This window comes from Panthera leo, chromosome C2 (genome assembly GCF_018350215.1).
Source record: "Panthera leo isolate Ple1 chromosome C2, P.leo_Ple1_pat1.1, whole genome shotgun sequence".
Taxonomy (NCBI): domain Eukaryota; kingdom Metazoa; phylum Chordata; class Mammalia; order Carnivora; family Felidae; genus Panthera; species Panthera leo.
The window spans coordinates 98,060,379-98,086,033 of record NC_056687.1 but is presented as its reverse complement, the minus strand read 5'-3'; the positions used below and the strand labels follow the sequence as shown (position 1 = coordinate 98,086,033).

General features: G+C 36.6%; 2 protein-coding genes and 1 non-coding gene across 3 annotated transcripts in view; 1 reads left to right on the top strand and 2 right to left on the bottom strand.

The window, feature by feature from the left end:
- Positions 1-4,037, bottom strand: part of SERPINI2 (serpin family I member 2) — a 31,165-nt gene extending 27,128 nt beyond the window's left edge. The window contains exon 1 of the mRNA XM_042903606.1: positions 3,791-4,037. Coding sequence (XP_042759540.1) covers positions 3,791-4,037 — 247 coding nt within the window. The remainder of the gene's footprint in view (positions 1-3,790) is intronic.
- Positions 4,038-12,316: 8,279 nt separating this feature from the next.
- Positions 12,317-25,655, bottom strand: part of WDR49 (WD repeat domain 49) — a 139,092-nt gene continuing 125,753 nt past the window's right edge. The window contains exon 20 of the mRNA XM_042903330.1: positions 12,317-12,537. Coding sequence (XP_042759264.1) covers positions 12,407-12,537 — 131 coding nt within the window. The 3' untranslated portion in view covers positions 12,317-12,406. The remainder of the gene's footprint in view (positions 12,538-25,655) is intronic.
- On the top strand, positions 20,917-21,023 carry LOC122198956. The gene has a single exon (XR_006193244.1). It is a non-coding gene; the product is annotated as a U6 spliceosomal RNA (small nuclear RNA).

Genomic DNA, 25,655 nt, shown 5'->3' with positions numbered 1-25,655 from the left:
TCTTACATAAGGAAGGAATGAAAGTTAATCTATTTAACTGGTTTCTGCGATGGTTTTAGATGCAATCATTTGTTATTTGAAGCTGAGGAAATATCTCAATAAAGGCAAGCTACAGAGACTTTCTGAGTTAAGGCATGTGAGTTTTTTCAAAAGAATTAATTAAGGTCAGAAATGAAGTGGCAGAATTTGAAACTAATCTTCAGAAGTTTGTAATTTATGGACATCTTTAAAGGAATGGGGGGGGGGAGGGGAAGGGGAGAAAAAATAGTTCCAACTCATTTGTCAGAGCAAATAGATTTATGTCATGTACTTAAGGTCCAAGACTGTGTGACAAACAGTCAGTTTCCCTTTGATAAATCACTGGACTCAGAAGTCAATGAAAAATGTCATCAAGTAGCACAAGTTTGGAGGAGAATATAAAGTTATCTGTCTTATAAATTTGATTTAATTTCAGGTTAATAACCTCTTCTAGCACAGATCAAAATGAATATGTATACATGGCTCCCAATAAGCAGTGAGAATAAATTTATTTCATTTCCTAAAACAGAGTCATAGAACACCTATAGGCCATGGGGTGAATATAACTTTTGGTTTGATTGTACTAGTCCTCCAGAAAATGTTCTAAAATTCAGTACATGTTTACTTCTCCTGCTATTAAGAGCCCAAAGGCCAACTGTGTGTGAAATATGAGAGATCTAAAGATGAAAACAAAGGCAGTCATAGGATTATAGATTATTTTAGCCAAAAGGTCCATATGAATCATTTATTAAAACTCTTCTTTTTATAGTGAGGAATCTAAAATCCAGAGACGTACAGTCACTGGAGAGGTGCCAAATCACAAGATTATTTGGTTTTGGAACTGGGATCAGAATGCAAAGCTGACCCCTTTTCCATAACACTGTTAGAATAGCAAGCACCCCAGTTAGTCTTTGATTAGTAAGCAGCATGTTAGAGGCAAAGCAAAATGGAGCATTATCAGATGCTCAGTAGACTAGAGAAGGTAAATTCTGAGCAGAAGTTTTGACAATTGGGGGAAAGAAGGAAAACTGAGGACACTGAGAGCCCTGTGGGGATAGGATGCCAGGAATTGTATGACCATCTGTAGAATAAGCCAGGTGTTAACATAAAACAGCCTAGTATGACAGGTAGTAACTTTTGATAACCACTGGGAATGGAAGGCAGGGCCAGGACCAAGATGAGTCAAGGAGGCATTTATATTGAGCATGAAATTTAATGAGATGCCAGCAGACTCAATAATCAAGATAATATTTTACTGTAACAGTAAAAATCAGTATTAATCAAAGAAATCCATGAGGTACATTTGTAAAAATGCTCAATGAAGACAGGATCATTACTAGTGATTTTCCTGTTCCTCTTGAGTTCCAATGTGGCCCTACCAGGTACCACCTTCTGACCTTACACCTTGTTCCACCCTTCACACCACTTTGCTCTTCTTTCTTTAGACCATCTGGGCCTCTTCTCCATTTCCTTGCTCTCTTCCACTCTGTTCCCTTCCTTAACCTTTTTCTTTGTTCCTTAATTCTCTCCTCCTTTTTTTCTCCAGAGTTTATTTTTTCATATTTTCTCTCTCTCTGGCTAATCTTCCTTTTCCTTTTGCAATAACCTTCCAACTGTATCCCTGTGTCTCTCTCCTTCACAAAGCATAATAGCAATTTTGAGGGGCGCCTGGGTGGCTCAGTCAGTTGAGCATCCGACTTCGGCTCAGGTCATGATCTCACGATTCATGAGTTTGAGCCCTGCGTCGGGCTCTGTGCTGATATCTCGGAGCCTGGAGCCTGCTTCAGATTCTGTGTCTCCCTCTCTGCTCCTCCCCTGCTCACACTCTGTCTCTGTCTCAAAAATAAATAAAGAGTTAAAAAAGTTAAAGAAAAAAAAGAAAGCAATTTTGATAGATTTTGTTACATGTGTTATAATGTTAATGTTTAATTGCCCGTCTATATTTTCCCAAGGAAAATATAATATATTGCTCTTCTGATCTAGAACTCTTACTGAATCATTTTTGGAATTTATTCTGGACAAGCTACTTTAACCTTTCTTTGCTTCCATGTCCTCATCTAAACAGCAGGGTTATGTCTGCCTCACAGAGTAACTGTAAATATTAAGTAGGAGAGCAGATATCAAGCACAGAAAAAAGTGTCTGCTACACTATATACATGTTTGATAGTGTCATCATCATTATTGCTATGATTAGCATTACATTCACAATCCAGAGTTGTTAAAATTTCTGTTTCTCTACAAGATATACCCATTTAGAGTAATTTAGATTTCAGAGGCACTAATTTTGCTAATTTATCTTAGAGTCAACTTTACATATCTTTATAAATGTATTTTTACTTTTCAAAGCAGTATCAAGTGATGAAATGCTTCTGCGACTCTCTTATGGGATTTGCTGAAATTAATCTAGACAGTCAAGACTAAATCTGGAACACAGTGGCTTCATTTTACATTATTTACAAAGGAAAATTCTTGCAATTAACTTCACTATCACCAACTTCTTTTCTACATAAAATTGCCTTTATTTAAAATGAAGCAAATGAGACTTTGTAAAAACAGAAAGGCAAATTCCTAAATTTAAGTGCTCTGTTCTAAGGCAAACATACTGAAATTGGTTATAGTTATAGTGATTACATTTCCAAATCGAAAAATCTGGAAATTTGCTCTGATATTTAGGACATATTATCTGACAGTGATGAGGAAGTTTAAAATTAAAATTATTATGGAAATCGAGAACACAGGATAGCCTGAGAAAGGGACAACTGCCCTTTCAAACAGGACACCAGCACCAAAGCTCTACAGTAGCTCAGATAGGCCTTTGGGAGACTCTAAGACAGCAACCCCTCAAACGCCAAAAGGCCTTGGATGGTTTATGTAATTTTTTTTCCAGATTTTCTTTAAAAACAATTAACCAAACAAGCTTTTTAAATGTATAAATTAATACTTTTTCTTGGTCTCAGTTAAGTGAAAAAGTTAAATTTTATTTAGAAAACTAACTTTAGAAAGCTAACAAAGTAATGAGAGATGCACACAAAGATTTCTGGGTAAGGATGCTCGTTAAAGCATTTTTATAACAGAAATACTGGAAACAACCTAATGAAGAAGGGTTAAGTAAGTAATGATAGTTCCATAAGAGGCCATGATATGCAACAATTAAGAACCATATTCTGAAACTGATGCAAAAAATGATCATAGCATCATGATAGTGGAAATATAAACAAACAAACAGAAAACCATACACATACACACATTCACGCACACAACACGATCTCAATTAATTAAATCTGGCTAAACCAGACCAGAAGAAAATATACTGTCACACTCACAGCTTTATATCTGCATTAAAAATAATAAATTCTTTTGGTAACATTTTCATTGGGAAACAATTAAAATGATTATTATATACAATTCTCCATTTTATTATAATTTTTACCACTTTTGATAACATTTTCCATTGATTTAAGTTGTGTCACCCTGAACTTCTAATTTAAAAAAAAAATTTGGCCAGATCTTATCCAGCATAAATAATCATATGTAATGGGGCACCTGGGTGGCTCAGTTGGTTAAGCATCCAACTTCGGCTCAGGTCATGATCTCCTGGTCTGTGAGTTTGAGCCCCGCATTGGGCTCTGCACTGATAGCTCTGAGCCTGGAGCCTGCCTTGGATTCTGTGTCTCCCTTGTTCTCTGCCCCTCCCCCACTCATGCTCTGTCTCTGTCTCAAAAATAAATAAACATTAAAAAAATTTTTTAATAATTATATGTAAGAATCTCACCAGTTGAGTTTTCCTGAAGTTTTAACGTTTGTCTTATCTGCTTCTGTGCATTTCCTTTTGCTCCCAGTTGTACCATCCCAAGAACCAACGTTGTTCCAAGGGGGGAAAATATAATGTTGTCCTTATGAGATAAACAAATAGCTTGATAAAGATCCACTGCAAATTCGATATTTCTTTGAGCCAAGGGTCTTGAGGCTTGACTTCCAGAACAAATCAACAGTAGATTCCACAACAAGATCTTATCCATTTTGACTTCTGTGCATTAATTTAAAATTCATTAGTTTTCAAAATAACCAGAGGTAACCATAGTGAGCTCAACTGACAACCTTCTTCCTATTAGAATTCTTTCTCTTAAGTCAAACATTATTACAAGGAGATTCTCATGCCAGTTTGCAGAATAAGCCTCATCTATTAGGAGAAATAAGCATGTGCAAATGGCATTTTTATATTCCTTCAAGAACTAGTCCAAAACATAAGGCAGTCTTCTAAAATCAAAGAAGAAATTATAATTCTGGAACAACGTCAATAGCAATATGATCTCTAAATAGCTGAATGATACTTTTTCCTATCTTTTCCATGGTTTTAAGTGAGATACCTGTAACTCTTTATCAAGGGAATCCTCTGTCCACACTACTCAAAAATGGTTTATAGATGAAAAGAGAAATGGAATAAAATATGAAGACACTCCAGTGTGGTTTTGAACCTATAAAAGTGCAAAGTTAATGTATTCTAAATCAGTTTGAGTAATCTGGCAAAGTTTTTATGGTATGAATTTTCATACTTTGTGGACTCCTACTTCTACAGGGTGAAATACCCTAAAATTCACATTGTACTTTTTCAAAGGAAGGAAAAACTCAGAAAACCTGTAAGGAAATGCAATTAAATGTAACACTACAACAATAACAAAAGAAAATAGCACTTTTTAAGAAACCAAGAATAATTTGACAAGTTAACACGTAAGAAAGCTGCAGCTGAAAACTTTAGCCAAGTCACAACACTAATGACGCCTTATTCAAGCGCCCTCCACTAAAAGTACAGGACATTCAACCATCTGATTACGTCTTGAGAATGAGTTTTGCAATATTAGACTTCATGGAATACTGACCCCAAAACCTCATAAATTTTAGTAATGCTAATTTTACCTTGCAAACACTATATTTCAGGAACTCTTAATAACTCCTAGTTTCATAGGTTACTGGGAAGTAACTGTTCATTGGGGGTAAAGATAAAAGCCTCCAGAACAATGTATTGTTACCCTTAAAAACGAAGAACTATATTTCTAAAGGGCTTTTGCAGACCATTGGAAGGGTCACCATGACCCATAAGTGGGTTGAGTCACTATTACATATAAAGATTACTAATAGTCAAACACTCTCTAAAGCTAATCTGTGGAGTCATTATGTAGCTACTTCAAATTGCCTTCTAATATTTGTAGCTAAACTCTATTTGTTTAGATATAAAATTTGCAAAGGAAAAAGACTTCAAAATGCAATTTAAAACAAATGTTAAAAAAATAGCATGTTGGTAAATTGCAAATATAAATATATATTATCAAATGTTTTATTGAGGATTAAGTTAGTACATAAGGTTGTGAGTGGAAGTGCAACAAAAGTAAAAGCCAGTGAGTAAGAAAAGTTTTATACACAAAAATAAATTTCTGTTTACCATTTTCTTTCTTTTTAATGTTTATCTATTCATTTTGAGAGAGAGAGAGAGAGAGAGAGAGAGAGAGCACATGTAAGAGGGAGGAGGGGAGAGAGAGAGAGAGGAGAGAGAGAATCCTAAGCAGGATCTGAGCTGTCAGCGCTAAGCCCAAATGGGGCTTGAACTCATGAACCATGAGATTATAACCTGAACAGACATCAAGAGTCAGACTGCTTAACCAACTGAGCCACCCAGGTGCCCCTATGTATCATTTTCAAATACATTCACTATCTCAGAAGATTTCTGATTAAAAACAGAAGTTTGTAGATATATAAGTAGTCACAATGTTATTAGTACTTTTAAGTCATCAAGTGGCAGTTCTTTAGGCACATCTTTATGTAATTGGTTTGTAATACAAAAGTAAACAATACTATGAAGGATACAAATTTTTCCTTATGGTAGAATCTGAGGGGTATCCTCTCATTATACTAATAATCTTAATAATTAAAATTTATATTATTTGAGCATCGGGGTGCTTGGGTGGCTCAGTCAGTTAAGCGTCCCACTTCAGCTCAGGTCATGATCTCCTGGTTCGTGAGTTCAAGCCCCACGTTGACAGCTCGGAGCCTGGATCCAGGTTCAGATTCTGTGTCTCCCTCTCTCTCTGCCCCTCCCTCCCCCAGGCTCTGTCTCCCTCTCTCCTTCAAAAATAAATAAACATCAAAAAAACTTTATATTATTTGAGCGTCTAATTCTCCCAGAAAATTTCTAGGCATTGAACAAATTATAATCTCACACACACACACGAAATGTTTTCAAAAGTTCACTTAACCTCATTGTGTTTTGGATCCTATCTCATTAGATCTCATTAGAAAGCATGAAATACTGGTGAACTAAACAACATAATGAAAGTCCTATAAGAATTTAACCTTCAAATTTATAATGACATTATTTAAGGAGAATAAAAGTAATGTGTTAATTTGATAAATTTAAATAATATCTGTTATCAAAGTGAATTGAAATGCCAGTCCCCTGCTCTATTAAATACTCATGATCAATATTATTGCATATGTACTGCATTCAAAAGCTATTTAATTTTAAGGTACTTACCCCAAATTGGCTTCTAATTATTCACTGTGATGTTATAACTGAAATGTGCCTGCTGGGAAACACTAGTACATAAAACACCTGATCAGTCAAGGCCAAATTTACTTATCTTGAACACTGTATGATTAATTCCTCTAAATCCAAAGCAGGTGTTCCCTACATTTGCACAAAAGGACTAATATGATCGGTTAATGATCAATGACACAATAGGCAAGAAGTGAGAGAGAAAACCATAACAGAAATTTTTAAAAGCATTAAGCTTATATTATTTAATCCATTATTCCACTTATTTTATAGTAAGTAGAAACAGAATTTGGAAGAATGTGCCAAGGCTTGTAAATTGGTTAGTAATTAGTTCTTTTTGTTTCTCACAGGACTTCTGCATCAGATTACCACTGTATACCATCATAAATATTTCAGAAAGCCTGTGAGAAAAAGGATAAAGCTAAATCAAGTCCAGAATGCAGAGACAAATTGCTGCTGCATTTACAAAGTTCTCAACAATTCATCAAATCATACAATAGTCACAGGAATTTCCTGTGGTTACAAGGCTCATTTTAATCCTTAGGAAAAAGGGTGGATATTGAAGAAATATACTCTCTATGATGAACAAAAAGACCAGATTAAGATTATTGATTTACCAAATCATAGGAGGACAATACGATTAAACATAGGTGATTTGGTAATACACATCAGTGTTACTTTCACATGCCTTTAAACTTTTATGTAATTTTCTCTACCAGTAGTTCATTAATAAAAAAAATGGATTCATAATTGAATGGATTGTGATCTCATTCTAGTTCAAATCAATCACCTCAATGGCAATCAGATATTAAACACACTGATTCATCCGTGGTCTCCGAGAAGAGAAATGGAAAATTTGTTCCAGATGCAATTAAACAAATAGTCACCATTGATAACTAAATGTAATGTCACTTCTGATAACTTTATAAAAACAAGATAAAATGGATGTAAATACCTGAGAAGTAACTTCTTTCAATGTCCTGACAGGGCTAGAGCTTACGGAAAGCCATGGGAAGCCTGATAATTGCTATAGGCCATAATGTCCTAATTCACTAAAATCTTAATTGTCCATCTAGGCATCTCTCAATGTTTTCTAAGTCTTGGGTTATATTCTAACATCACTTGCTCTAACATAAGCGAACTCCTCTCCAGCTTTAGCTTAACACTGTTAGAGATAATTTTCCAAAAACAGAGTTAGGCAGCACAAGAGCTCTATCCTTCTTGTTTTACTGTGTAATTCATAAACAATAGTCTGAATGTCCAAGGACTCTCATTCAATCAATGTTTTTCTACCCCTGTAGTGACACTAGCAAACATCCATCACAAGTACCCTGAGTTACCAAGTTATTATTTCTCCATATTACTCAGATCATAATGTGATTTACCCAGGAACAGGTCATTGCTTTCCTTGCAATGACAGAGACAGACACTCTGTCTTAGTAAGATCACTTAATGAAACTTTCTGTAAGGATCTTATGTTAGAGCAGTTCAAGCACACTGTACATTTTCCTGTCTCTTGAGGAGTAAAAAAGAATGGCCAAGAATTTCTCCTCCCTGGTTTAAGCTCTTTTAATTGACAATGATACCACAATTGTCCATAAAATATTACTGCAGGCCTTTTAAATATTTTCATAAATCTGTTCCTTCTACAACTCTATTTTGCCCCTAGAGCATGAGCAAATATTTATATATATATTTGAAATATATATATTATATATATAATATATATATATTATATATATAATATATATAATATTTCATTAGTGAGAGCCAAAGTGTCTTGGTATAAATTTGAGTGCCATCACTCCTCCACTGTAAAAAATAAATCTGGGGATATGTATAATAAAAACAATAGCAAGAAGTTATAGGTTCAGTCTCATTATCTTGCTTAGCATTTTGTAGCTTTTTAAAAGTAAAATTGTATTTAATTCCCAACTTTAAAAACATACAAGCAAATGTTCTCGTTAATATAGGACTTAAAAGCTAATTATTCTATCTGAGCATGGGTTAATTTCAAGCATTTTGTTCCTCTCTCAGTTTGCTCCATATATCATGTGATAAGAGGAAAATGTTCTGAAAAGATAACAGGTTAAATTATATTTAGTGTAAACCTACATATTACAAAGTAGCCTATTGAAAGTTCTGGCACATTCTATTTTAATGTGACAAGTTCCTTTCACTGTAGAAAAAAATGGATCTTAAATCATTGAACCTAAGTGTTAATTTCAGAAATAGCTTATAAAGTCTTCAGTTCTATTAACATTTTATAGGTGAGACCCTGCTACCTGCCTAGCACAATTAGATGCTGTAAGATAGAAGAGACATAATAACTAAATGTCTTTTTCCTTTCCTGGAAGAGCCCCCGAAGTTAATTAAAGATGGGATTAGGGTTTTAACACAGCACAACTGCCTTACACATGTGGTAGGCTACAGAGAGAAGGTATGTCCATATGAAACAGACTATTTCACTAATCGTTTCAAACAAAGTCATCTACAAGGGTAAAAAAAAAAAAAAGAAAAAGAAAAAGATGTCTAGCAAAAGAATTTCCAATTTATACCAGAAAAACTAGTGGGCTCATTCAATCTTTGCTTAATAAATCACTGCATTTTATGTACTTTCACTCCAGGAACCTGATGGTAAGAGAAGTGTATTCTATTTATAGGTATATACCTGGTGTCTAAAACACTCCCTTCTATGTATCTTAGATAATTGGTTGGATAGGTGGATGAATGGATGAACAGATGGATGGGTGGGCGCATGAATGGAAAATAGAGCCTTCACAAAGTACGTGGTACCCATATTTCCTCTCTTTAACATCTTAATATTCCTCTAAATTTCTAGAAATGTGGCTCAAATTTCACTCCACTGTACTGTCATCAATCTATGATTCATAAATCATATGCTCTAAGTTTGAAATGATGGATTATCTAATCAAACCTCCCGACCAGTGCAAGAATTTTCTGCAATATCCCTGTGAGAGAGTTACTCAGCCTCTGCTGGAACATCTCAAAAAATCTTTTTTTCCCAAGGCAACCTTTTTCATCTAAAAAAAAAAAAATCTTTGAAATACTTCCAAATTTACAGAAAATTTGCTGGTATAATAAAAAGAACTACCATCTCCCTCTCTCCTTCTCTCTGTTTTCCCAATTGTTAGCCTTCTACCACATATGTATGCTCAATCTATATAGCTAATCTTTCCCTCCTTCTCTCTCTCTCCTATATATAATATATATAATATATAATATATAATATAATATATATAACATTATATATTATGTATGTATTATATATATGTATGTATGTATATATGTATGTATATATGTATGTATGTATGTATATAGGTATGTATGTATATATGTATGTATATTATATATGTATGTATGTATATATATACATAAAGTCATATATTATATACATGTATTATATATATATGGTGTATGTATGTGTAGACACAATTATAATTAGCATTTTCTGAATCATTTGCGAGCAAGCTGCAAACATAGCTTCTTAATCACTCTTAAACATTTCTTCCTTCCTTCCTCCTTCTTTTTCTTCTTTTCCTTTCCTTCCTTCCTTCTTTTCTTCCTTCCTCCCTCCCTCCCTCTAAAACCATGAATTCACACTGGACTCTCAGACCCAATCTGTGATCTCAGGGTTCTTTCTAGCTTCCTCCCTTTGAAATTTTATAAATACCTCTATAAAAGTGAGACACCTGCCTCTCATTCTTACTATATTCACGAATTTATTCATTTACTTACTCAATGTTTATTTTCTCAGTGTAAGCAACCTCCCAACCGTGCCGGCCATTTCCTCTACTCACCCTCTCTGCCTTTCCACCACCTAAACACTCCTCCCACTCCCCAGTCCCATACTCTTGGATCCAGTGAGCATATGACTTCTCTCAGCTCCTCCTTCCTTTCACAGCCATGCAGCCAGCCTGCTGCCAACTCCTCTCCACCAAGATGGGAAGGGAAGGGAAGGGAAGACGAGAAATCCCTTCCTGTTTTAGCAGGTATCAGGAAAGAATTCTAGAATCTGCCTCCTTATAACTGTGTCCATTGGTTCTACTTCTACTCTTTTTCCTCATTGCAGCTTTGAAATATTTGAGAATAGGTTATATGTCCCATGAATTTTCTTTCTTATGCCAGACTTCCCCATTTCTTTACCTGTTTCTCTGGAACATGGTTTCCAGAGTCTTTATCACTCTGATAACATTCACCAACATTTGTTGGTTGATACATTCAAATATATGTTTCTTTTAAGTCTTTCCCACATGTGGTTGTCATTCAAGGAAAGGGAAAAGCAGTATACATAGACGTCACAGGGCCTGATCAGGATGCACTTAAATGTAAATGGAATAGGCAGTGTCTTCTGAAAACCTTTCCTCTGCCTCCCTCCTCACCAGCTAAAACGTTTGCTCCACTGATTCTGGAAACTCCATTGTTAAAGTTCAGTCCACTGACTTTATATTAACAAGAAGAGAGTGAACAGAAAGTTGAAGTGCAAAACCACACTCTTTGGAGTAAAACACATCCAGGCTCCAACCTCAACTCTGCCATAGATAATTGGGCATTCTTCTCACAAATCCAAATCTCAGATTTTAACCTTATAATAGGTATACGATTACTGTGAGGCTTACACGCAATGAAATTTTGCAGTTACTGAACAGAATAGACCCCTAATATATTGTTAATTATTTCCTTTACTTGTGTGTGTTAGTACAAAATTCTTCTAAAAAATACAAATGGTTTTGAAAGAAGTCTTAAAATGCAAATGTGTAGTAACTAAAGTTATATGAATGAATTTATTAATTACTCCTACAGAACACAATAAATAAAGCAGCATAAGAATATTGGTTACCTGGTAGATGATGACATTTATAAAGAAAAATGGATCCAAAAAGTGAGGCATTGTTTTTCAGAACCAAACATTTCCCACTTGAGCTTCTACATAGAATGAGTCCTATACCTAGCCCCAGTCTCTTCAAAAAAAATTTTTTTTCTGAGACTATTACTTCTTTGGTAGTGCTATGCTTTTCAATAATATGGTAAGATAAAATACAGAAGCAGAACATATGCAGTAATTTCTCAATAGGTACACAGAAGAATGGATATAAGTCTGTAAGAATTAATAGGAATAGCTGCTACTGACATGGTCTGACTGCATTATCAGAATCATTTTCAAAAAACTAGAAAGTATGTAAATACGTGGAAATGGTTTTCTTAGTTAAGTTTGTAGATATTCGCTGTGTTAGTACTTTCCATATTTAACTTCAAGGCAGGTTTTTATAATAATAATTGATCAAAAATATTTGCCTATAGAAGCAACCAGAAGGGCAACTGGTTAGAATGCATTGCTCTGAAAATGCACATTTTTATATAAAACCACTTGGGAATAGATGATACCAGTTAATATTGGCCCCTCTGTAGTCCAATCTATCTTTTATTAAGAATGCACAGAAAGTGAAAGGTGATGGATAAAAGCAGCACTAAGACATTGAAGGTGAAACTTCCTGAAGTTTAAATACAAAGTCAAGGAGGGGCAGCTGGATGGCTCAGTTGGTTGAGCGTTTGACTCATGGTCTCACAGTTTGAGTTCAAGCCCTGCACCAGGCTCTGCGGTGACAGCTCTGAGCCTGGAGTCTGCTTCAGATTCTGTGTCTCTGTCTCTCTCTGCCCCTTCCCTGCTCACACTTTGTTAATCTCTCTCTCAAAAATAAATAAACATTTAAAAACTCTTTTTTTAAACATAAAGTCAAAGAATGGCACAGAATTCTTGATTCCTCTCCACATTTTATATCCATATTTTATGTGACAATGAAATATTTATTTTTGTTTCAATTATAATTGCTTCTTATTTCTTTTAATCTTCACTTCACTACTTGTTTCTTGATATAATTGCTTGGCTCTTCGTTCACGATCCAGAATTTCTTTGGGGAACAGGTTTTTCTCATCAAATACAGCGTTCAAAGCTACAAAATGATGAAGAAAATAACATGTAAATTATACTTGGTAAGAGGCCCAATTAAATGAAATAGTGGGGAGAAAATTCCCATTTGAATTCATCTGAAAATTTGTATGTTTCTAACACCAAGAGTGTATCTGGGGGGATTTTCTCTTAAGTTCCTGCTATTTCTTTGACTTCGGTTTAAATTAAAAAGCTAAATTTTAACAAAGTTTGTTCTATTAATGTATTTATACCATGATGATTTCCACCACTTCTCAGTAAAAGACTAAAGAAGCTTGTGTTTTCCATTTTTGCTTTTTCATCTACTTAGCAGCTATCAAAGACTCATAATAAGCCAAGAACAGATTATTCTGTATTGAAATAAGACAATGAAAACAATCAAAACAGTTTGACTGCACCACTAAACAAGCTCTTCTGCAATCACGTCCTTATAAGACACTTTGATCTACAGGGATCTGTGGCTTCAGAAAAAAAGAGCCAAATTATCCCCCATGAGTGGCTGTCTTATGCATCAGTGAGATGTAGGAGGAAATTGTGCCATGCATTCAAGAAAATAATTCTGGCCTTTTGCTTAATTCTATCATTTCAACAAATGTTTACTGGATGTATATTATGCACAATGTCCTATGCTTGGGCATAAATGAGGCACAAATATGACTCAGTCGCAGGCCTTCTTCCAACTGGTAGAAAGCAGGCGCAGTGCCCAAATGACCAAAATATCAAGTACAATAAGTTACAGTTCTCAAAAAATAGGAGCAACAGAAATTTTGGTTAAGCATATAAAGAGATTGTAACACTATGCAGAGATCAGAGGAAAAGCTTGAAGAATTAGACACTATTTGAGGCAGATTTTGAAGTCCAGATAGGATTCTAATTGATAAGAAGGGCCACGGAGGTGAAGATGGGTTAGCAAGAGGGAAAGGAAATGTCAACGAGAGAGAACAAAGTAAACCAAAGTGTGGAGAAACGAGAGCTACCGTGCAGGTAATTCTGAATAATTCAGTACAATGTGACCAAGGTTCAAAACAGAGAGAGAATGAGGTTGGAGCGGGACAAAGGAATACTTTAAATGGCAACCCCGAGGAATATGAAATAAACTACATAAACATTGAACAACTTCACCGTATACTGCCATCTTTACATATATGAACTAGGGGGAAAAAGACAACAAAAAACAAAAAAAACCCTCTCCACTTCCCATATAAACATGATTGTATAAGTCAATATCCTTCCCCATTTTCTCTTGAATATTATACTAGAACAACCAGGAAAAATGAAAACAAATAATAATTTGGCAAACAAACTCCACGTGAGTGAAGCCCAAAGATAGAGGTAACCTGCAGCCTGCAAAATAGGAAGAAGGGCAGCCAAAGAGCTGTTACATGAGATAAGGTGATGAGTCCGAAAGTGTAAGAAGGCCAGCAGCCACAGCATCTCAGAAAGTTCTAGCAAAAAAAAGACACTGACTAAAGGTGAGGGGCTCACCCTGCAGTACAAATGCTTTATCTTTCATTTATATCTATGGATGCAAACAGAGGTGAACAAGGCCGGAAGCGAAAGCCCTCCAGGACACCTTGTTTGGTTCAGAGAAACAGATGAGGCAGGGCTACGTGAAGAATCACGCACATGAGCCATTTTTTCCTAAAAGCAGTTTGCCTGTCAGTTGTAAAAACTGAAGGCCACTCCAATCCCACACCACAAACTCTCACCTAGGGACCTACTACAAACTTCAGGTCTAAAAAAATCCAACTCATTAAAACTAATTAAGAAAGGAAATTTAAAAAAATGGCATAGAGTGGACACAAAGGACTATAAGCAAAATTAGAAACGAAACAAAACAAACTTTAAAAAGGGCAGAAGAGGGGCGCCTGGGTGGCTCAGTTGGTTGAGCGTCTGGCTTTGGCTCAGGTCATGATCTCACGGTTCACCAGTTTCAGCTCCAGGTCGGTCTCTGTGCTGACAGCTCAGAGCCTGGGACCCGCTTCAGATTCTGTGTCTCCCTCTCTCTCTGCCCCTCCCCTGCTTGTTCTCTCTCTCTCTCTCAAAAATAAATAAAAACATTAAAAAAATTTTAAAAGAGAAGAATGAATCGATACATGAACTACCTCCAGAAGTACGTTGCCACTGGCCAGATAAATATTGTTACTAAGCGCTTTGTCACAAACTATATTTTAAAACTCGAGGGGCGCCTGGGTGGCGCAGTCGGTTAAGCGTCCGACTTCAGCCAGGTCACGATCTCGCGGTCCGTGAGTTCGAGCCCCGCGTCAGGCTCTGGGCTGATGGCTCAGAGCCTGGAGCCTGTTTCCGATTCTGTGTCTCCCTCTCTCTCTGCCCCTCCCCCGTTCATGCTCTGTCTCTCTCTGTCCCAAAAATAAATAAAAAACGTTGAAAAAAAAAAAATTTAAAACTCGAAAAAGCACTTATTTCTGTAAAGGAAGATCACAGAAGTGAAAGAGCTCCGGAAATGTCACAACAGGAAGTGAGGAAAGTGAGCTGGCAGAGCTCAGGAAAAATCTCACAAGTGAGATTTTCACTCACAAGTGTGTGGTAACATAATGGGAAATGGAGTTTACAAATGAGACAAACAAATATAATAAGGTGAAAATGAAAAGAAGAGAAATGAGAGAGGAAAGTGACACTGAAAAAGAAATAGATTCAACCAACACAACAATCAGAGGAGTCCTTCAGAACGAACACCAAAATGGAACAAATATTTGAAGGTATTATGTGTAAAGTTTTCCTTAAATTAGAGACAATCTGACATACACAGGAAGGACATACTGTGGCACCAGGAATAACAGAATCAGAAGTCAAACCGAAGCACATCTTCGTCAAATTATTAGACTTTAAAGAGAATCATTTGGCAGCCAGACAAAATGATCAAGTCGCTTAAAAGGAGAGAAATGTGTATCTTGCATTAGATATCTTCACAGCAATGATCAACACCAGAAGACAGAGCAACACCAACAAGAAAATCAAGGAAAGAACGTGTGGAGTGTGGATATTATACACACTCAATCTGCGCCTCAAATCTAAAAATACAAAAGTTTCAACAAATCTAAAAATGCAAATTTTCAACATTCAGGAAATTCGGGGACTATTGTTTCTAAGAGACCTTTTCGAGAAAACTACTACAAAGTAAACTGATGGATGACTGAGGAAAATTTAGAAAAAGACTTAGTGGAGAGTGCTGTATATTTTTAAATGTAGAAGTGAGATTAAAATAATATGAAGCCTAGGATAACAAAACAGACGGTAAATGCCACATGCCTGACAATGTCAAAATGATACAATTTAACAAAAACTGGAACGATTAGGGAGAAGCTTCATTCATGATAAATCAGCAACAGCTAAGAGACAAAGGACTTAAACCAACAAGTCAAGGAATAGTAGTATAAATAAATTTAACAAAATAAAAGGAGCACAAAAAAAGATCACATTGTTGAATAAAATTAGGTGGTAGAGGGGCACCTGGGTGGCTCAGTTGTCAAGGGTCCGACTTCAGCTCAGGTCATGATCTCACAGTTTGTGAGTTTGAGCCCTGTGTCAGGCTCTATGCTGACAGCTCAGACCCTGGAGCCTGCTTCAGATTCTATGTCTCCCTCTCTCTCTGCTCCTCCCCAGCTCACACTCTGTCTCTCACTCTCAAAAATACATAAATATTAAATTAAAAAAAAAAAAAAGAAGAGAAAGAGGGGAGTGAAGAAACATGCTCATTTTATCATTAGTCGACATGGATGTAATGGTTACTGTCCTAGAAAACTGAAGGGCTAGAAGAGTTATACCAACCTATGAGTATAAAGTTACCACTAGAATGTATAATACCCTCCCCAAGTAAAAACAAAGAAAAAATTACAGATCCAGTGAAAACTTTAAAACCCATATAACCAATGAATGACATAAAAAAGAGTGTGAGAAATATAAAACCAAACAATATATAATATATACTTTTATATATAATATATTGACAAATTTAAATGTGCTCAATTTCATGATCATAAAAATTATTTTTTAGCTGGATCAAAAGCAAAACCCAGCACACATCTAAAATGAAGTGACTCCAAAAATTTGAAATAGAAGGATTTGAAAAGTATACCAGGCAAATCAAAACCCACACAGGGGCGCCTGGGTGGCTTGGTCGGTTAAGCGTCCGACTTCGGCTCAGGTCATGATCTCACGGTCTGTGAGTTCGAGCCCCGCGTTGGGCTCTGTGCTGACAGCTCAGAGCCTGGAGCCTGTTTCAGATTCTGTGTCTCCCTTTCTCTCTGCTCCTCCCCTGTTCATGCTCTGTCTCTCTCTGTCTCAAAAATGAATAAACGTTAAAAAAAAAATTTTTTTTTAAAAAAAACCCACAGAAAGCAGAGGTCAAAATCTAAAATCATCAGTGCATACAGAAACCCTGCATACACTGAAACTCATATTGCTTCTGCACAGAAAAGGAAACAATCAGCAAAACTAAAAGGCAACCGACAGAATGGGAGAAGATATTTGCAAATGACATATCAGATAAAGGGTTAGCATCCAAAATCTATAAAGAACTTACCAAACTCAACACCCAAAAAACAAATAATCCAGTGAAAAAATGGGCAAAAGACATGAATAGACACTTCTCCAAAGAAGACATCCAGATGGCCAACCGACACATGAAAAAATGCTCAACATCACTCATCATCAGGGCAATACAAATCAAAACCACAATGAGATACCACTTTACACCTGTCAGAATGGTTAACATGAACAACTCAGGCAACAACAGATGTTGGCGAGGATGCGGACAAAGAGGATCTCTTTTGCACTGTTGGTGGGAATGCAAGCTGGTGCAGCCACTCTGGAAAACAGCATGGAGGTTCCTCAAAAAACTAAACATAGAACTACCCTACGACCCAGCAATTGCACTACTAGGCATTTATCCACGGGATACAGGTGTGCTGTTTCGAAGGGACACATGCACCCCCATGTTTATAGCAGCACTATCAACAATAGCCAAAGTATGGAAAGAGCCCAAATGTCCACTGATGGATGAATGGATAAAGAAGATGTGGTATATATATATATATATAATGGAGTATTACTTGGCAATCAAAAAGAATGAAATCTTGCCTTTTGCAATTATGTGGGTGGAGCTGGAGGGTATAATGCTAAGTGAAATTAGTCAGTCAGAGAAAGACAAAAATCATATGACTTCACTCATATGAGGACTTTAAGAGACAAAACAGATGAACATAAGGGAAGGGAAACAAAAATAATATACAAACAGGGAAGGGGACAAAACAGAAGAGACTCATAAATATGGAGAACAAACTGAGGGTTACTGGAGGGGTTGTGTGGGGGGCGGCTAAATGGGTAAGGGGCAGTAGGAATCTACTCCTGAAATCATTGTTGCACTATATGCTAACTAATTTGGATGTAAATTTTAAAAAATAAAATTAAAATAAATTAAAAAAAAAAAAGAAACTCATATTAGTGGATTCCAGAAATAAGTGATACCGGGAACTGAACAAACCAGTGTGATAGAGGAGAGGGAGATTTCTCACTGAATAATTTTTCTTATGTTCTAATATTTGACCGTGTATATTTTGGTTTTTAGCAATAGCACAAAAATGAATAAACCAATAAGACTATCTCTTAAGCAAAGCTACAAATGAAAATACTTTCCATTTGTCTAATGCCAGCAGTGTAATATATATGGATTTCTGTATATTAGCCATTGATTCTGCCCTGTATGCCTGCGGATTAGCATTTGAGAATCATGAGACATTCTGAATGCCTTAGAGCTCTCCTGAAATCCACTATGAAAGCCAGAAATTTCCTTTTGAAATAAACTCTCGCTGTTTTATTGAGATTTGTCTCTCAACTAGATGAGGAATTTCTACATAATTGACTGGATTTCAGGACAGTTATACCAATAACTAACTGATAGGGCCTTGAGAGAAAATCTTGCCCAAATAAGTCATTTTTTGTTTAGTTAAAAAAAAGGTGATAAAAAATTCATATGCAAGGGTGGATCCTCGTTTCCTGGGCCCAAAGCTTACAAGGTGGGGAGGCTTTCTTAAAGAAAAAATATAAAGTTACAAATATATAATTATTCATAAAACTAGCTATTTATTTGGGATGAGAAAATAAATCTCAACAAACTATTAAAGTTTTGTAGAGTTGGGTCCTTTTATTCTGAGATTTCTTTTAGGAAACACACCAGAAATGCTTACCCGGAAATGATTCCTGCTTGCAAATGGGGCTTCCTGGAACCGGGAACAATAAAACTTCCAGCAACTATTAATACTCACAAGGGTCTTTGTATATGAGGCCTATTAAAACTTCTTGGCTTCACTGGCAAACTCTTTTATTTGGCAAAAATGATGTCATTAACCTAACACCTTCTAAATGGATAATGGTAATCAATTCATCTTAGTATTCAAAGTAACAACATCTGCTAGGTTTATGGCACAATGTTTTCATATGATGATGTGAGGGAGTCTGCAATGGAATGTGTGATGTATCTAAGAGACCATTAACCATTTATTGAACTTATTTAAGATTATAAAAGAATGCCCTTAACCTTGCTGTGATAACTTTTTTTCATGAAGTATTAACTGGCAAGGCTAAAGCTCCCAGTTATTCAATCAAACATTAATCTAGGTGTTTCTCTGAAGGGATTTTGCAGATATAATTAAAGTCCCTAATCAATGGACTTTAAGTAAAAGAGATTATCCAGGATAATCTGGGTGAGCCAGATTTAATCAGCTGGAAGGCCTTAAAAGCAAGGCTGGGGCTCCCGGAAGACAGGGAAAAAATTCCACCAATGGACAAGAGTTTCTTCCTGTATCCATGGAGTTTCAAACTCACCTTTCCTGGCTGCCTGTGGACAACAGCTTTAACCTGTGCCCACTCTGCCCATGATCTTCCCTTTCTGACTCAGTCCTACTCATTTTGGATTTGCTCAAACCAAATCAGCCCCCACAATCCCATAGGCCAATTCCTTGTCATACATTTCAGTATTATGGTCCTGCTGGTTCTGCTTCCCTGAAACCTGACCGGTACACTTGCCATAAAGGACATTGTGTACTATAGGACAATTGTGAAGGGTCAAGTGTTCCTATTGAGACAAACAGACTGGTTTGTCAAGATTCTGATGGTTTGTGACTAGAGTCTGTTGGGATATTCCATGTGAAGAAAATTTGTGTTTATTCAAATATATAGCTGATCTTAAAGCACTCTCAATATCTCAATAATACAATCGGTATTATATGGGACCTCAAGTTTCCCACTTCTTGCCCTCAACAAATTACTTTGAATCTTGAAGAGTAGTTGGTTTAGAAGGGCTAGTAACGGTTAATGTACATTAGCCTCTAAAGGCTTCCCTTCACACCTAAATCCAAATTCTTTGTGCAGGCTACATGGCCCCACATGACCGGATCCCTAGCCTCTTCAATCTCATTTTGTACCAGTCTCCATCTCTCTCACACTACCCCAGCAACAGCGACTTTCTTTCTGCCCCCAGAACATGTCAACCTTGTTCCCAACTCAACAGTTTTACACTTCTGGATAATTTCCTTGGAAAATTCTACCCCTAATATATAGTGGGAGTGCTTTCTTTCAGGATTCAGCTAAAAAATCAGAGGAACCTTTGCTGATGCCCCCTAGTCATGTCTTATCACATTATTGTGCTTTCTTCATAACTCTTACCTCTTACAATATCGTTATCCAATCTTATCTTCTTATATTTACTTATTTATTGTCTGTCTTTCCCCTAGGTGGTAAAGTCAACAAAAGCAAAGATCTTGTCTGCCTTTATACCTCATATATTCATAGTACCCAGCATTGTGTCTGGTACATGGAAAATATTAAATGTATATACATACATTTATTTATATATATATATATACACACACACAATACATATATATACAATATATATATTGTATATATATATATACACACAAATATATATATACATACAAATGTATATATATATAATAAATGAACAAATTTAAATGAATAAATGAATAAATAATAAATGAATATATATATATAATGAATATATATATAATGAATATATGTATATACATAAAATAAATGAACAAATGAATGAAGATACCTCCAGCAATGCAAAGGGTGGGGCTCACTTCTCAAACTTTGGAATTCTTGCATTCTACAGACCTGAGAAAGGTGGTTCTCCATGTCATGTATCCAAGTATCCATCCACTTACCACAGCCCCTGCTCTTAAAAATCAATATCTAATGTTATGGGTAACCATTTACATTTACCATTTCCTACCTGGGAAAATATGACATTTATACATTCACCCCTTCATTTTATAGGTGGCTGTCCAACAAGGTTTGTTATAATGATACCCAAAAGGTGTTTTAAAAGTCATGAAAATGAGTGCTCGCTTCGGCAGCACATATACTAAAATCGGAACGATACAGAGAAGATTAGCATGCCCCCCGCGCAAGGATGACACGCAAATTCGTGAAGTGTTCCATATTTAAAAAAAAAAAAAAGGTCATGAAAATGAAAGATGTGGTGGTCATGAAGCTATTAAAACATTTCCAATAAAATGAAAGGATTCAGTGAACCTAATAAAGCAAAGTTAATCTTTTATCGTCTGATCCTTCCCTTGTCCCCTGATTGGCAACCAACCATATTAGACAAGCAATAATGGCAAAGCTCACAAAGGCATCCTGGCAAGAAAGGACTTGATGGCGATCTAAACATAGCACTGCAATTACCAGCTGTTGTTTGTTGATGAATATACAGTATTCTGAAAACCTTCTAATTCACATCCTCCATCCTATTCTAAGTCCTCTAGATAACTACTTCTCAAACTTTGATGTGCATGAGAATCACCTAAAAATCTTGTTGAAATGCAGATTCTGATTCAATAGAGCTGAGCTGGGGCCTGTGCTGCTACATTTCTAGCATGATCCCAGGTTGTGCCCATGCTATTATCTGCTGACCAAGTTTCTAATTCCCAAATATAGACTCTAGATATAGTATAGCCATGCTGTCATTCAACTTCAGCCATCATTGAATAACAATATGGTACCAAAGCAAGAGGTTGTTGGCAAGGTGGTGAGGACTGGTCTAAATGCTTTAACAGTCTTCATATAATGCTTAAATGACTGTGGTTCAGGACCTGTTGAACTTTTTTTTTAAGACTCAATTTTTTTTTTATTTCAGATTTTAATGTATTTGAACTTTAGTTTACATAGGGATAAAGTCTCAATTTTCCAAGAGCAGTTTTAATTTCAATTTCAAACAAAATTGAAAAGAAGGTACAAAGATTTCCCATATATCCCCTGCCTCCATACATGAATAGCCTCCCCCTTTATCAACATCACTCACCAGAATGGTACATATTTCCCCGAGAATGAATCTACATTGGCTCATCATAATCACCCAAAGTACATAGTTTACCTAAGGGTTCACTACTTGTGGTGTACATTATATAGGTTTGGAAAAAAGAGTAATGACCTATATCCCTCACTATAATGTCATACAGAGTATTTTCACTGCCCTAGAAAACCCTCTGCTCCCATTCGTCTTCTCTCCCCTTCTCTGGAAACCACTCATCTTTTTACCATAGTGTTGCCTTTCCCAGAATGTCATGTAGTTGGAATCATCGTATGTACCTTTTCAGATTGGCTTCTTTCACTTAGTAACACTCATTTAAGATTCCTCCGTGTCTTTTCATGGCTTAATAGCTCATTTCTTTTTAGTGCTCAATAATATTCGATTATCTGGGTGTACCTCAATTTATTTATACATTTACTTAGTGAAAAACATCTTAGTTGCCTCCAAGTTTGGGCAATTATGAATAAAGTTGCTTTAAACACCCATGTGCAGGCTTTTGTGTGTATGTAAGTTTTCACCTCCTTTGGCTAAATACCAAGGAGCATGATTATTGGATTAAATGGTAAGAGTATGCTTCCTTTGGTAAGAAACTGCCAGCTGTCTTCCAAAGTGGCTGTACCATTTTGCATTCCCACCAGCAATGAATAAAGTTTCCTGTTGCTCCATGCCCTCGTCAGCATCTGGCAGTGTCAGTGTTCTAGATTTGGGCCATTCTCACAGGTGAGGAGTGGTATCTCACTGTTGTTTCACTTTGTATTTCCCTGATGATATATGTGGGGCATCTGTTGAACCTTTTAACAGATGCTTTTCACATATTAACAATGTCTGTCTTGTAGGACCCAAATTTTGGTGTGTGTGTGTGTGAGTGTGTGTGTGTTTGACTTTCAAGATAATTTAGTGCTATCATATAAAGATATAAAATGATAAGAAGGAATTCCACTTCTAAGATGTCTGTTTTATGCCCATTCTTTAGTTATTTAAAATTTCCTGAGGTGCATCACACATAACAGTCTCTCATTTCTTACTTAAAGTGAATATATCTATACATGCTTTCATGCTTCCTTTTTGTATTTTAATTATTTGTTCCAGTGAGAAATTTCTCACAATATCAGTGATTTTTTTCTTTATTGGTACTAGATTTACGATTATATTCTAAAGCAAAAACATAGTAAATTAGATTTTACTAAAAGCCTGTGTATATATTTTCACCCTATAGTTTAAGAACGATGCAGAGAATTTTGTGTTGCAATGGAAAACCACACATTGCCTCTACTACACTCTTCCGAGCTGTCAGAGTCTGGCTGCTGAGTTCACCACTGTTGAGCTATTTTGTCCCTCTTTGTAAATTGCAGGTTATCCTGCCAATGGATACACAAATTCTGTCTCATCTGGTAGAATTTTTTTTTCATGTTTATTTATTTATTTTGAGAGAGGGAGAGAGAGAGATCATGAAATAGCATGCATGCACACAAGCAGGAGAGAGGCAAGAGAGAGAAGGAGAGAGAGAATCCCAAGCAGACTCTGTACTGTCAGCACAGATCCTGATGCAGGTTTTAATCTCACAATCATGAGATCATGACCTGAGCCAGAATCAAGAGAGCCGGACACTTAACTGACCCACCCAGGCGCCCCCTCTGGTAGAGTTCTAACTGACTTCCTCTCCTGCTTTGGAAACACGTTTTGGAATCTACCTGCAGATTGGACTGGAGACTGTTAACATGCACAAATTGTCGGTTCTTACAGATTTTCAAATTTTCCAGTTCCCTTCAGTATCTGACTACAATACTCCAAATGGACTTTCCCAGTTCTTCTCACACCCGACTAAAACTGAGAACTAAAACCCAACAGCCCAAATCCCTATCTAGACTCTACTCCGCCTGCCACTGTGCTTTTCTCTCAGGATCTCTTCAGGATCCAGAACAACTGACCTTTGTCACCAACTCGCAACATATGGTTCAACTGGTTTTGCAGGAGCAACACCAATGAGAATCCCTGAGGGACCACTTCTGAGACCATGCTTTGTGCCTCTAGGAGCAACCTCTGGATTGCTCCATGATGAGAGATATTCCTTACTCTTTTTTTTTTTTTTTAATTTTTTTTAATGTTTATTTATTTCTGAGAGAGAGACAGAGCATGAGTGGGGGAGGAGCAGAGAGAGAGGGAGACACAGAATCTGAAGCAGGCTCCAGGCTCTGAGCTGTCAGCACAGAGCCCGACGCAGGGCTCGAACTCACAGACCGCGAGATCATGACCTGAGCCGAAGTCAGACGCTCAGCCGACTGAGCCACCCAGGCGCCCCTATTCCTTCCTCTTAAACAAAAGAGAGGGACTGACAGTATTGAACTTTACCTGAGCCCTGTACTCCCTCCCGGAAAGCAGAGACAGTTAAGAAACTCCTCTACTATTTTGTGTTTGGGAGACAAATAACAGTAAAGGAGGACTCTGCTCTCCTACTGCGAAATAAGACCCTCTGTGCCTGTCCCCAGAAGTCTAGTAAGACTCATGGATTCACTAACCTGTCTCTGTAACAGGTCAGGCCCCTTTCCTTTCCTTTGAGACATTCCTTTTAACAAATATTCTCCCTATGCAATAGCTTGCAATAAAATCATCTCTTTAATTGTCCTGTTCATTTTGTCTTTGCCAAAACAACAACAACAACAAGAACAAAACAATTCACCTGAGGTATCGCCAATGGAGCATCCTCTCTACATTGAAAAGTTTAAAGATTTTACAGATTCAGTATAAATGGGTTCTAGGGAATTTATTGGTGAAACCTGACCCAGAGACATTTCCAAGTCACTTCTAGGTTTTTGAATAAGGCATATCAAAGAGGGGTTTCAAGCTGTTTGAGAACCCACAGGGAAGAGCTTGGAAGCTAAAGAGAGAGTATGAAAGATGTTTCAACTTGAAAGGGAAAGAAAGAGAATACAACAGGACATTAAAAACCCAGTAGGCAAGACTAAAAAAGTCACCAGGAGATTATGAAGTGTTTGAAAACTGTCCCGAGTTCCCAAGTGGTAGTTTAGAATATTGATAGTAAGTCTGGCAAAATGCCCCTCATCATACAATTGCCAAATAACCTTCCACACACTGTAATTACGGGGATGGCAGGCGTGTGTGGAAAATGCAGCACAAAGATTTAAGGCAGACCATTGTAATGAAATCGTGGAGGGGGGGATACGTCGGTAATTGAGATTCTTTTTAAGTGCTCTTTTATTGTAACTTGTTTTAATTCAGCAGCATCCTCCTGAAAAGAAGAACAGTTTTAAATGAAAGTGATAAAAATAGGTACTATTATAGTAAAGTGGTTGATTTTAGAAATCAGCATAAGAATAAGCTGCCCTGGGAATATGATTTGAACACCATTTGAACAAGGGAGATGACACCTAGAAATATTAACAACACGAACAACTAAATAACATGGCCACTGCTCACGTAGGGCCCAGAGAGTCCGTGCCACAGATTCCGCATAAAGAAAATAGGGACTTAGAGATGTCTAGTGCAATAACAATGGGACAATGACAACCCAGTATTATCAATAAAGAACATGTATCAAATTCTCAGTAGGTGTCAGGCCCTATGCTAAAGGCTTCGCCTGAATTATTTCACTTACTGTTCACAGCAACATGATGAGGATGGTAACTAACATGATGCCATTTTCATTTGAAGAAACTAAGGCACAGAGAGTTTAATTGACCTGTTCCAAGTCATAAAGCTAGCAAGTGATAGAGTCTTGGTTTGAAGCCAAATGCATGCTCAAAATTTTG